This window comes from Podarcis bocagei, assembly GCF_964188305.1.
Source record: "Podarcis bocagei genome assembly, chromosome: 3".
NCBI classification, from domain to species: domain Eukaryota; kingdom Metazoa; phylum Chordata; class Lepidosauria; order Squamata; family Lacertidae; genus Podarcis; species Podarcis bocagei.
The window spans coordinates 40,559,115-40,572,876 of record NC_138127.1 but is presented as its reverse complement, the minus strand read 5'-3'; the positions used below and the strand labels follow the sequence as shown (position 1 = coordinate 40,572,876).

At 42.1% G+C, this 13,762-nt stretch overlaps 1 protein-coding gene across 1 annotated transcript in view; it reads right to left on the bottom strand.

Moving 5' to 3' along the window:
- Positions 1-1,720: 1,720 nt before the first annotated feature.
- SLC35F1 (solute carrier family 35 member F1) overlaps positions 1,721-13,762 on the bottom strand; it is a 213,539-nt gene continuing 201,497 nt past the window's right edge. Inside the window, exon 8 of the mRNA XM_081187763.1 lies at positions 1,721-7,709. Within this exon, the coding sequence (XP_081043889.1) occupies positions 7,485-7,709 (225 nt within the window). The 3' untranslated portion in view covers positions 1,721-7,484. The remainder of the gene's footprint in view (positions 7,710-13,762) is intronic.

The window sequence follows — 13,762 nt, the reverse complement described above, 5'->3', positions numbered from 1 at the left end:
GGACACTCCCTAATCAGCCAAGACGGGCATGGATCAAGGAGGCAGGTGGTGGGCCTACCAACTTGGAGGAATCTATCCACATCAGTAGGGAGTATCCGATCGAAATGGTCCAACACTGGACCTGAAGTCAGTCGAGGGGCCTCCAGTTCAGTCACTGTATCTAAATTGGCAGGGAGGTCACGGCGGAGCAACAGGACTTTCTCCGCAAAAAAGCTCGCGAATGCCTCACAGCTGTGGGTCGAATTTGTGCTTAAATTTGGTTGTCCTCCTAAGGACGTTATTGACCTAATTATTCTAAAAAGTTGTGCCGGGCGAGAGCTAGCGGATGCAATAGAAGCTGCAAAGTAAGATTTCTTAGCAGCTTTCATAGCCATCTCATAGGCTTTCATAAGCGTCCTATAAGATGTTCTTGAGGCTCCGTCACGAGTCCGTCGCCATACTCGCTCTAGCCGTCTGAGATACAGTTTATGTGGGATAATTGTGCAATGCATGTGCAATGTGTCTCCAATGTATTGGCGTGTGTTGATTTTTTTATGCGTATACAAGTGGTCTGTTGTTTTCTGCATTCTCTCTCACTCAGCGTTGCTTAGAACAGATCCAAAGGGAAAGTTAACTTTAAATGCTTTGCAAAGGGGATGTTCACTTGCATTCCTGCCTCTCACCAGGAAAGAAATGGATGAAATTAACTGAAATAACTCCTGCTGCTGATTCCTTTTATCAGAGATTATTTGAAGTGGTTGTTTTTCAAACTTTCTGCCTTAGCAGACATTGAAACTGCCTTTGCTTTACGTTGTCCATTTTAAACCAATGAAACAAAGAGTTGTACATAAGACATTTCAAAGCCACCCCCTTCCTGCCCCCCAAAATAAAGTCCAATAAAACACACATATCTTCAACTGGATATACTTGGCAGTTGTATTTTAGCATTTCCAAAAATTGCAAAAAATGAAATATTAATAGGAACACACTATTATTCCTTAGTTTATGATATTTTCTTTCACCTGTTGTAAGCTACACAGGACAGATATGGAAAATCTGTAAGTCGGTTTCCCCCCAATGGCTTTCATGAAGAAGCCCACAAATACTGGCCTGATAACCAGTGTTTCCAAATTACCTGGATTGAGATAGGTAGGTTCCAGCTGGGGGTGGAGGGAGGAGTCCATTACTGAAGCTGAATAAAACTATATAGGCCTTTGAGGAAGATACAAAATTATTATGACCTTTTCCAGTAACCCCAGGAAATGTCAGCTAATGAACAAAATGGCAGAATGTTTTGGTCGGTTTTCTTTGTTCTTCCATGCAGCAATTCCCCAGAGCAGCTGCGGGCAGCCTTGAACTCCAGGCTTGGAGATAAAGAGGAGACCCACATCCTGTTCCTGCATTTCCTGCGTGGGCAGAACGTCAACCTGTTGCACAGTGTTGCGCGGCAAAACCAACAGCTCCCCCTAATGGCCATGAATGCACATTGCACCTAGGTTAATTGTATATTAGGAACACTTGAGTCTCTGGGAGGTTAAAAAATATGAAAATATCGTGAGGGCTACCAAAGAAGCACACATGAGACGAAAGGCAGAGAAACAGAAAAGCTATGAGGAATTAACATCTCGACCTCCAGAGGAAGAAAACAGACAGATTTGGAGGAAGAAAAAAAAGGGGGGCCATGTCCCATTGATTCAGGGATTCAGAACCGGATTCAGAACAAATACAAACTTGGCTTACATAAAGGATGTATTTCTTTATTTGAAAACATTATACAGGCATTACATTGCCACAGCCAGTCCATGTTGGAGCATGCAAATATCAAAACAGAAGAGAATTTGTTCAACTTCTCTGAACATTGTTGTTGGACATTGTTTCGCTTTCGTGTTTTTTTGGTTCTTACTTCCATTTGTAAGTGTCAAAATTAGTGTGCTTTATTATGGCATTTAACAATTAAAATCCTACCCATGGGGTAAAATTTGTATTTATAGCTAGCTCAAGAATACTAAATTGGTTGGTTGTTTTTTTTGTTTTGTTTTTTGAAAAAAAGAGAGGAAATACTACACACTTGTCAAAAATGTTAATGGCACAAGTTAGCAATATCTAAACTATACATTGAAACATCTTCATCTGACACAGTGGTGCAAAATGTTAATTGCTTGGTCTCCTGTGGTTGGTGATTGTGTCCTTTAAGTCTGTGCATGGAAGAAAAGCCAAGCTGTCCACTAGTTTTCATTCAGTATCTTGCTAATACCCATCCAGCACCAACAGGACTTGTATTCCAGGAATTGGCCTATACAGTACTTGTGAAGTGATTGTTTTTAAGCTGGTGGTGTAGCTACTTGCTGGACAGAAAGACCTTTGCTGGTGTCCACTGCAACTCTTGGAATGGTAGGAAATGAAACTATTTTTTTAAAAGTAACTTTCTCTGATGGGATGGGCCTCATTTTTAATTATATAATGCTTATAAATTTATACCAGTGTTTCCTTTTTTCTCCCCAATGTTCTTTAATCAGATACAGGAAAAAAATTATTGTTCTAGTATTGGACAGTATCGACTGGGAAAGGCTCATTGCTTAGTAGTAGTACACATAAATTGCACGCAGAAGGTGCTGGGTTCAAAGCACAGCAACTCCAAGTAAAGGAGGTCAGCAAGGCTGGTGGACTTTGCCTGAGACCCTGGAGAGTTGCTGCCAGAGAAGACAATATTGGGCTCAACGGTATAATGATCTGACTCAGAATAAGGCAGTTTCATAACTTATGATGTTTCGGCGACATGTGCAAGAACACAGTTTGGCTAACTGAACAGTGCATTTCTGAATATTCCCACTTCCCTCAATACAGTGGAATAATTTGAATTATCCTAGAAAAATAGCTTCAGGTGGTGAGTTTCTAGCCATCTATAGACTGAAAAGCCTAGTTCTGGTAAATATTCTCATCAGAGAACTGATAGATGCCTTCCATATGGTTTGTTTCTACTGAGACTTAAATCTACAAATTAGTGTCATAAAAATGAAATGGGGGAAAAAACCCATCTACAAGAACATTTGGCTTACAAAATAAATACTAAAAAATAAAAGTCCTCAGATACAAGGAAGCAAAATGAATGTTTAAGCAGGAAACAAACACATAAATTCTTCAAGAAATTGTTATGTCAAACATGAGACAACAGATTCAGAGAAAGGTATTTAATTGGTATAAAAGGTAGCAAAAGTAATGGGGGGAGATGGTGATGGCCACCAGTAGACTTCTGATTTGAAACCTGAGAGAACAATTAAGGCTCCACACCTGAACACACCTGCACGTATCCAAGCCCTGTTCTTTGATGCACCTAAGTATGTTCAGAATCGAACCCTGTATTTGTAAAGACTGGCTTGAACAGAAGAAAGTATCCAATACTGAAGCTTAAACAAAGCTTAAGGATATAAGCAATATTTAAGCAATGCCTAGGCCTTGTGTAGACTCTCAGGAAAGATATTCATGCTAAATGTGCAAATGATCACCTATTAAAACCCCAGTCCTAAGCAAATGACGGGAAAGTTAATTTTGTATAATTGTTTTATACATGGGAGGCCAGTCCTTTAAAATACAACTTGGAGGACCCTTGGCACTGCAGTGAATTTTGCCACTTAACACGTGTGTGGGGTTTTTTTGGGGGTGTGTGTGTGTAAAATTGAAGAAGACTGCTGGTGGATGCAAGGCAGAAATTACCGGTTTTGCCACAGAAGGAATTAGTCATATAAATGGCTCTGACTTACTGGTTTAGCCTGAAGCAACCCTGTTTTCACACTGCCGCATTTTTCATGCATGCAAAAATTCACTAGTGAACCTTTAGGCAAAGGCCTGATTGCAGCACTGTTGCCCACTGCCAATAGTCCTAATCCAGACATCACTCCCTGTGGGTTCTTCTGTGTGCAGGTATCCAGTAAACTTTACTCCATGGAATCACATTAGTCCTACACAGGATAAGGGAGCGGACACCTTCCTCTCTCCATCTCTCACTGAGGTTATGAATGCATTCCTTCAGGTCAATGCCATGTGCCACACCAGTTTTCTCAATGCAACATTAGTTGCACACAGGGTCTTCCTGCTCACAAGCATCCCTGAGTAATCATTTCCTTAGCAGAAATCCTTCTTCTTTCATTGACTAGGTGACACTTTTTCTTCTTCTTTAGTTTTCTTATAGGAATAATATTTTGGGGCCCATAACACCCCTCCCCAAATGCCAATCTATTCCCCATAGGCCATTTCTTGTCAGAAGACGAGATTTCAGCCAACAAGGTTTCTACATACAGAAATGTCGTGGTTTGCGTCAAATGCGCTGCAAACCCTGCTAAGAATCTAAGAAAGTGTTTCCTTGGCACTCCCCAGCTCATTTGGGAAACATCCAATTACTTTGAAGTCTCATATCTTTACTCTCCTTCCCTTGAGGTAGGTAAAATAGCATTTTCTCACGGTCACCAGTGAGGAGGCGAAGCTATAACTGAAGTTATTTGACTCTTCCATTGTAAGGAAATCTCTTGAAACACTTTCCTATTACTCAGGCACAGCTACCTTTCCTGTCTCTCAAAGAGAGAGAGCTCTAGATAAATCAATGACTCTTTTGTTTTCAGCCGAAAACAAGCACGCAAATCAAGGTGAGCCAAATGAAATTTGCAGCGGTTTTGGCTTCATGCAGAAAGGTAGGAGGTTGTTCTGACTTTGCACATGTCTGAAGACGAATGAGGATCTTGCTGCCCTTTCCCTTTATAAACACAGCAGGCCAACTTCAGCAACCTTTGGGAGGACTAAAGACCATGTGCTGGACTGAGAGCTGTGCCATCCTGGGAGCTGGTGCAACACTGGCATGCCAACCACTCCTCTTGTGTGACTTTGGGGTGTCTACATTACCAGAGCGGCATGGGAAGCAGCAGTTCCCATTCTACTGTGGGAGAAAGGAATAACAATTGCCTTTAAAAAAGCAAATATAGACCATGTTAAACTAAATCATTGTACTAGTGGAAGCCACTGCAAAGAGTTCTGCTTCCCCCTCTCTCCTCCTGCTCCTGTGTGTCTTATGCCACCTGCTCTGAAGTTGGGGGAAACCTCCAGGACAGATTTAAGGGACATACAGGGAGAGGACAGGGGAGGAGGCGCCACCACGGAAGAAAAATCCTTATGCTGCTAGAACCTTAGTGGTAGTGCCCTGTTGAATACAACCCTATGTATATGGAGCCAAATATGTATTTGACCAGAAAACAACTGGCAGAGAACTGATCAAGTACTTCCTTTCCCCACTCCTGCTCCCATGATTACACTGAGATAGTCTGAGCCTGATTTACTCCCCCCCCTTTCAAATAACTAGTTCATTTTCACTTGGTTATGTATCTTTGTATAAACTGTGTAGCTTGGGCCACACACAGGGATTCCAAACACACGGGCATCTTCTAGCATCAGCAACTTGATATGCAGGCAAAGGTGCGGTGCACACAAATATTTTTAGCTTGAAAACTTGAGAATATTTAATTCCAAGTCCCAGTTAAATCCAGGTGAATGGATTTTAAAAATCCACAAACAGCAGACCAAGAGTTTGAAGATTATATGAATAGTCTCCACGAGGGTGCCTCCATCAGAAATGTGGAGTGAAGTGCAAGGCCTAGGAACATGCAGAGTTCGCAACACTGCCCGAGCCACCTCCATCTGGCCTTGTGTTCACCTTGAATGCAGAGAAGTCTATAAAACTGTGCTCCCATTCTTTCTCCCCTTAGCCAGAAGACCCACAATAAATAATTAAAAAATAGAAAAAGGTACTTTCTTAGGACAGATTCAGTTTTCAAAGAGTAAGAAATGGGGATTGTTTCATTTTGTTAGTCTGCAAGATTAAGACACTGAAGAGGAAATAAAATTTCCTTCTCACTGAATGGAGGACCTCAGCTACCAGTAAGGCGATTGTAAAAAATTTAAAAAGGTCAACGTCTCACTACTTCGCAATTGCAAGTACTTCTTTAAAAAGGGCAAAAATGTTTGTTTTTGACCTATTCCTAGAATAGAGATGGATATTGATAGTTGTCCATCCCCTGGCTTCCCAGAACACATGATTCTTTAGAGAGCGGGCAACCAGGTAGCTAAGACAGCTGAATGAACAAAACGGCACTGGGGTATAGAGGCGCTGTGATTAACCTGCCCTTTCCTGCACAGAACCAAGGTCATTGGAGAACAGCTGACGGGTGTTTGCGTGCAAGTGGGCCTACTGTACAACTGTGGCTTTGCTGAAACACTATATAACCCCTGGCAAAGCAACCTCCAAGAGGTGCAGAAAGATCCCTTTGTTCATTACAGAATCTCATCTTGCATTCTGAACATGTTGTTTCGAGTGACTCAAGTCTTTCTTTCTTGCATTAGCTGCGAATTACCAAAGCCAACACTTTTTATAACCCCTAATACTACAGACCCTTTTCACTAGGGATGGGCCATTGCATTTCCACTCACCCTAAAAGTGCTAAGGGTTTCCCCCACCCAAGTGTTCCAATCAAACACCCAAAGCCCTGCAGAGCACCTGTCACCTACACCTCTCCCCCAAGGCAACCCTTGCTCCCACCCTGAGAAAGAAAGGAAGGAAGTAGGAAAATGGTGGGAGTTCCCATTTATACACAGAACAAGGCCTTTTCTTTCCAGAGACCTGGGACTTGTTTACAACACTCAGGATTCCTGGTGAGTACTGCTGCCCAGCCTTGGGAGGAGCTGATGTGCAGAGGAACTTTTTCTGCTAGGGATCCTGGGATTTTGTAGTCAAGTGCTTTGCATGTTGACGGGAACACCCGCCACTGGTACCTCCTAACCACACCTTCTTCCTCAAGGGAGAGTTTTTGTTCGTCTGTATTTTGCCTAGGGGAAGAGTGGGGAGGTGGTAAAGGGGGGCACACCAGGAGTATTGGCAAAACTGAGGTAGAGGGTCTGTTCACAGCAGGCAATCCAGAATTTGAGCAGTGCAGCCTGCACCCTGGTTTGAATTCCTACCCCACCCTGCTTTTCACATCAGCTCATCTGCTGAAGGACCCTTTGCCAGGAAGCTCCAGCACATTGCATCACATTCTTGGAGGTTGTTCTACGGTGCATATTCAGTTCAGGTATGGCACTGGCCAGGCCAATTAGACCTCCCTGTTGCTGCCCATGAACTGAGTGTGCACCCTTGAACATACCTGCTGTGGACACCCCAAGGGTAACTTGGCAGTAGGCAAGCCCTCCTGCAGGAAAGTTGCCCACCATTGCTGAACTTTTCATTAAGGAGCCCTGATAAGTATGTGAGGAGCCCCAGCTTGAAAAGCACTGCCCTACGCAAAAGACGGAGAGTTACTGCTCTTGGCTATACACACATAGAAACAATATAGTTTGTATTTTTAATAAGCCTTCCCTATTTGCTACCTTGCAGCCCACCTGAGTAACTGCATCCGGTAAATACCTTTCTCTATGAATGATACAGAGATAATGGAGATACAAACTCCACTGAGGGTGGCAAGGGCCTGAGATTAGGCGACTCGGACGTGAGGTTCTTCTTCCGTTTCCTGGCCTAGGCTGGTGTATGTTACTGACGGTTCCAGCTGCCCAGAGGCTGGCAAGTCTACAACAGGACCCGAAGGGTTTCGAAACTGCTTGTACACCCGTGGGTCTTGGGCAACATATGTGGACGTTGAGGAGTACAGCACCAGCCCCACAAGGATTGTGAAGAACGACAGAAGATATAGTCCTGAAAACTAAACAGAAAGAAGCTGGTAAGAGGCATGCTAGTTAAACAATACAATATGAAAGATTACAGAAAGCAAAATGCAGACATGGCCTGTGTTCAGGAAATCTTTCCTCTCCAAAGCAGTTTTTACTTTTAAATAGGACACTTACTTGTCAAATGAGAACTCAGTACCAAAGATAAATTATGCAAGTCAGTACAATGCACATTTGCTTATTAGACTTTTGCAAAAAATTATTCTGAGGCTTTGCAAAAATCTAGAATTTCTTGCCAAGAAACACAGTGTGGTGGAAGAAAAATAGATGTGGTTAAGTGACAGGTAATCAAGGCACATAAGGAAAGAGGATGCACAATGTCCCCAAAAAATCTTGCTTCGGAAACAAGTGCACAACAGAGGTTATGTGATTTCTATCAAGAGAAATCTGCATGGTGAAAAAACACATCAAAGATGAACCAAGGCTACAATCCTATGCAAGCTTATACAGGAGTGAGCGCCCCTGAACACAGTGCAGCGTGTGTGCGGAATTTATTTCTAAGACTGTATTCACATTCTTTGAAGTGGTAATACAAAAGCAATAAGTGACAAAGGATAAATATATAGTGTGTGTGTGTGTGTGTGAGAGAGAGAGAGAGAGAGAGAGAGAGAGAGAGAGAGAGAGAGAGAGAGAGATCTGAGCAGCAACAAAAACAACATTTTACCATATCCATTCAAGGACATTAAATGAAAACAGCATAAAAGCATCAAAAACCCCCACACCTGAGCAGTATCAGGCTAAAAATTTGATGACACTCCAGCTAAATACCAAGTCCAAATTTCTGGCACCAGCACAAAGTGAACTAAACTGCTGTGAATTAAGTGAGGTGAGCTGTTGGTTGAATTTTGAGGTCCACACTTCTGCATCAGGTCCCCCAGTTCCTTTTTTTTTTTTAATAAAAATTTTTATTTGGTTTTCTGCTTTTATAAAAACAAAACACACACAAAGAAAAGACACAAAACAAAAACATGTATAAAATCAGCAAATCCCCATTTCATAACCTTGTTCCCTGACTTCCCCCCACCCCCCCTCGTGCATCCCAGTTCCCAAGATTATATCAGCAAGTTGGTGTTTCTCCTCTTAACCATCTTATTCATCTTATTACCTCTTTTATAATAAAAATTGATTTCCCTAAGTTGGACTTAAGTTCTCTTCCATCGATTTTCATTTTGTCTTAATTAATAGTCATATTAACCAAACCTAAAAGTCTTAAGAGTTTTTAAGAATCTCCTCTTCCCTCCCTCCCATCCCCGGTTTTTGTCCCTTCCCAATAGAAATCCAAATTCGAGATTCTCAGCCTGGGTTCCTCACGTCCGAGGCTTTCAAGTCTATTTCAGTCCCTCTCCGCCTGTCTTGTTGGTAGTCCTTTATGTCAATCGTCGAGTCTGGAAAAAGTTCTTAAACCATCAAAGTGTATTCTCTTCCCACAAGGAGATTTGAAAGTAACTGCTGAAAAATTTCCACAAAGCCTGTATCTTCAGAATCAAAGTCCAAACTGAGGCCCCAGTCATATTTCTTTATTTTAAGTTCCTGTATTCCATATTGTCCCGGGACCTCCTCCTTCTTCTTCTGTGTCTTTCGCAGACTTGTGGTAGATAAGTTCCCAGCGTCTCCTTGCTTGTGTTCCACAGATGTCGGCTTTTGGTTGTTACTTCCCAAGGTTACTTCTTCTTTTTCTTGTTGTTTAGTCTCTTCCACCTCTGTAGATATTGTTTCCCATTCAGCTGTGGATTCTTTCTCATTCAGGTCCTCAATACAGAGAGCAGAGTTGCCTGTTCCCAAGGTCATAGTCACAAGTTGTTTATTCATGGCCAAGCTCTGCTCTTGTAAGGTTCCCACCAATTGAAACATCCTTTCGATTTCCACTAGTAACTTTCCTTCCACAGCCATTGTATCCATTGTAGTTTCACAGAATTCCCCCTAGAGGGAATCTGGTTACTTATTAGTCTTTTCTCCAACAGTCCTTTAACAAATTATTATTACTTTGTTTCCAACAATTTTGGCTCAATTATAACTCGTCTTAGTCCAGAGGGATCTTAGATAGCGATTTTTCCACTTTAAACCGCCCGTTTGACAGCTTTGACAGCTGTCAAACTCCGCAGCTCTTACACAGGCACAAAGGCAGGACTTTCCCGAGCCCGGGAGGGGGGGTTGTTTAAAACAAAAAGAAGGTTTCCAAAACTCCACTCTCCAGCCCAAAATTTCCTTTAGCCAAATCTTGAAAGTTAATGTCCTTTTTAACTCACCCCACCAAGGGTAGGCTCTCCAGCTTAGCTCTTATGTCGTTGCGTAGATCGTCTGCAAGGGGGGGGTGCGGACTTCCTTTTAGCACACCCCCCGGTCGTCTCCAATTCAGGGTAAATTTTTTTAAAGTCCCAATCCGTCTTACTCACGGGTGATTCTTTCAGTCCAAATTTTCAAGGAAGGAAGTCAGCGCTCTCTGGTCATGGCTCGCGGCTTCGCTCCACCGAGGTAGCGATCGACTCTCAGTGCCACGCCACCCCCGTATCCTCTCCGCAGCCTTTAAAAAGGCTCTTCGTGGATCAGGGGGGGCGCTTAAGGCACCCGCCGAGTCTTCAGTCCGCAGGCATCCGCGCCTGCGGTTTTTAAGGGTCCCCGCGTCGCCGGCGCGGCAAAGACCCGTCCTCGGTAGAGCCGATTCCCTCCGCAGCTCGGAGGGAATCCGCCATTTCCAGATCGCGTCAACCCGGAAGTCCCCAGGTCCCCCAGTTCCATAGCACGAATGAGTGCTATATTAAAAGAGCCATACAGGTACGGACTTGCTGTTATGCTGACATTAAAGGGAAGTTTAAATGGGATTTGGAGCCACCTTTTCTCCACTCCATAAATAAAGTAAGTAAATAAGTAAAGTAAAGTAAAGTAAAGTAAAGGGGAGCATACTTTGATATGTTATTCCATTCATTGGTCAAAAGAACCTTAAGAAGAATGAATTATTATACAAATAAAACTGAGGCCATTGTGGGAAGGACAAAGAAAGGGTAGGTGAGATTATCACTTTCCTCCAACACCTTTATGTTAGGCATGGAGTAGAATAATAAACTAACAATACATGATGATAATCACAGCCCAATGTATTTTAATTTAACAAAGCAAGAGTGCATGCTCAGAAACTCTTCTAGGCATGACTCTTCATCAACAGGATGCACTAGGTAGCCCACCAGAAATTGGTCACAGATCCATCAACAGACCACGAGTTGAGCTTCAATCCACCCCACACCCACACCCAGCATTAGGCACATAAAAACTGAAAGGAGTCAAAATATATACTGTACAAATAACTGAAGTATGAATAAACAAAGATAAACTGAAAGGAAAACTTGTTCAGCTTCAGATAAAACAAAATTTTGGAGAGACAGCCTAAAACTTGTATTCAAGAATATGCACCAATGATTGACAAGTGCAATTTATAAGCCATTACATGGGATCCTCATGTACTAATTTGAACAAGATTACTCATAGGTTCGTCCTCTGTTCATATAACCAAGTGACTTGGTTTTGCACAAAGAATGCCTTTTTTTTCATTTTAGGAAAATGTTAGAACCGCAGGATTGAAGTTATTAGGAGGGATGTGCTTTGATAATCCTTCTGTGTTTCTTTAATCCTTTAAGAAAACAGTACTTAGTTTAATTCAAAAGGCATTTAAACCAACTGTTGATCCAGGGTAAGCAACATTTGTTCTGCTTGTTGCAAGAGCCTTCCCGAGCCACAGTATTCATCATGCTGTATGGCTTAATATAAATGCCTTGTTGCCTTGACAGCTGAAAATATCATGTCAAAGAGCAGTCAGTGCTGAACGGCAGCTTTCATGTGGCAATGGCCTCCGTGATACGGTCTGAGATGAGACCTTCAGTACTGTGGCAATTAGGCTTGTTTAGACATTGTAGAACCAGATGGGCTTGTTATCTTGCTCCTGCTAGACTTATAAGTGATTGGTGGCTTGTTGGGTCATGACTGCTGCTCTTCATGTAAGATGAAAGTGTAAAAACCACTGAACTTACTTCCTCCTTTTATATAACTGCCTCGGACAGTTGGCCAATATGTTTATTAAGGCTAACCAACTGTCCACACAATTGTGGAAAGCTACATAAAGCACTGGGGTGGGGTGGGGTGGGGAGGTAGGACCAGAAATAGAAAATGCATAAAAAGTACAAAAAAATAAGTTGGATGTTGCAGCCATAAGACCAGCTTTTAGACTCAGTTCTAAGATGGAGACTGCAAACTGAGTCTCTAACAGGCACTATAGGGATTGGATTACACATTGAGGATTCTGGGACAGCAAAGCAACAGTCGCTCAAAATTCCTAAGAGTGGATTATTAGCGCACCTCCTGGTGTCTATGGCTTTGAGAGAGATAAAAATACTTGAATGTTCCATACATATTGGTAGTGTTGACCTAACGACAGTCAATGCTAAAGCAGTTATTAGCTGTCTTTGAGTGTCATAAAGGTGAAAGAGGTGGCAATTCAGGAACATTTCTACATAAGGCTTAATATTTATTCTGAATTATTCACTTTTTAATGTTCTCTAGTGATTCAATTTATCAGACAGCAGTTGACAGGAGGTGTTTTTTTTGGAGGGGGATTTGCTTTGTTTGTGGGTGTAAAAAATTAATAAAGTGTCAGCTGCCAGTAGTAATTGATTCTGCATTGCTGTATTTGAAGCTAATGGCGCTCAAAAGCAAAGCCACCATAAATGATGGAGCCTGGATCTGTTGTTTATTTCTTTGTCACTGAGCTTTACAATGTCTGCATCTAGTATGACTTGCCAGAAAAAAATATTTTTTATCTCCCTCATACAAAAGTATCTCATTCCCATACAGAGAGAAGCAAGTTATTTGCAGCTGCAAGCTCATTAACTTCAGTATGAGTTATCGCGTAAGTCACCTGGCAAGCCTGCAGTGCTGAGGTTTCTCTGAGGGTCTGCTATGCTTAGACGTTGTTTTGTACCAAAATATTCTACAGTCACTGGACCAAAGTAGCCCCAATGAATGAGAGATGTTTTGAGCAAGTGCACAGTTTTTGTTGCAGATCTGTTCTTCATCAGAGGCTTTGGGTTAAAAAAATGATGTTGCCCCAAAAAGAAAATGTTTGCCTTTAAAAGCAGCTCCTGTGTCTCCTTACATAACTCATCTCATATCCTGACAGCATTTCACTAGTCTGGTCTGCATGACACAGGAAGCTAAACTATGGCTTATAGATGCACAAACCTTGGCTACAGCTCAGATTAGGGAGCTTAACAACAAGACCTGTTTCAGGTGTCACACACACTAAGCCAAACTTTGGCTTAGTTTAGCACAACATAGCAGTAAAGAGGACCAGGAAGGAGGAAAGCAGTCCTGATCTGGGAGCCCTCCTGGTCTTGGTAACTGATAGTGTCATGCCAAGCCGGTCTATGAGTGTTCCCTGCCTCTGGCCAGTGGTATAAATGTGGTCAACTGGAGGCAATGGAATATTTTGTGTAACAGCAACAGACAATGAGATAAGATGTGTTGTACCTTACAGACAGAAGGCAGATTAAAAAAAAGAAATGTGAAGTTATTTACATTGTTCAATATGTTTTCAAGACATGCTTAAATAGGGACTGCAATTTCTTTCAAGTAGCAGATCATGGGTTTTACACAGAAATATACTTTTCCTCTTTCTTGTTGTGTCTTTACTACTGTATCTTTATTTATTTAAAAACCACAGATTTATAGACCTAGCCAGTCACTCCTGCTGCCTTCTCTACCAGTTGAGAAGCAAAATATTCTGAGAAGCAGAGCCTGAGCAAGGCATCTCATCTGCTTTGAAACATTCGTATCCTATAAAATTCATGCTAACATATCTGAAAGGTGGATAATAGCTGGCAGCATTAGAGCAACAGATTTTACCACAGAACTAATGTGGAATGTCTTACACAAAACTGGGGAAGATCACAGAGGAATTCTGTAAGAGGTAAGAAAGCTCTCACTTTGAGAGCCAGTTTGGTGTAGTGGTTAAGAGCAACAGACTCGTAATCTGGTGAACCGG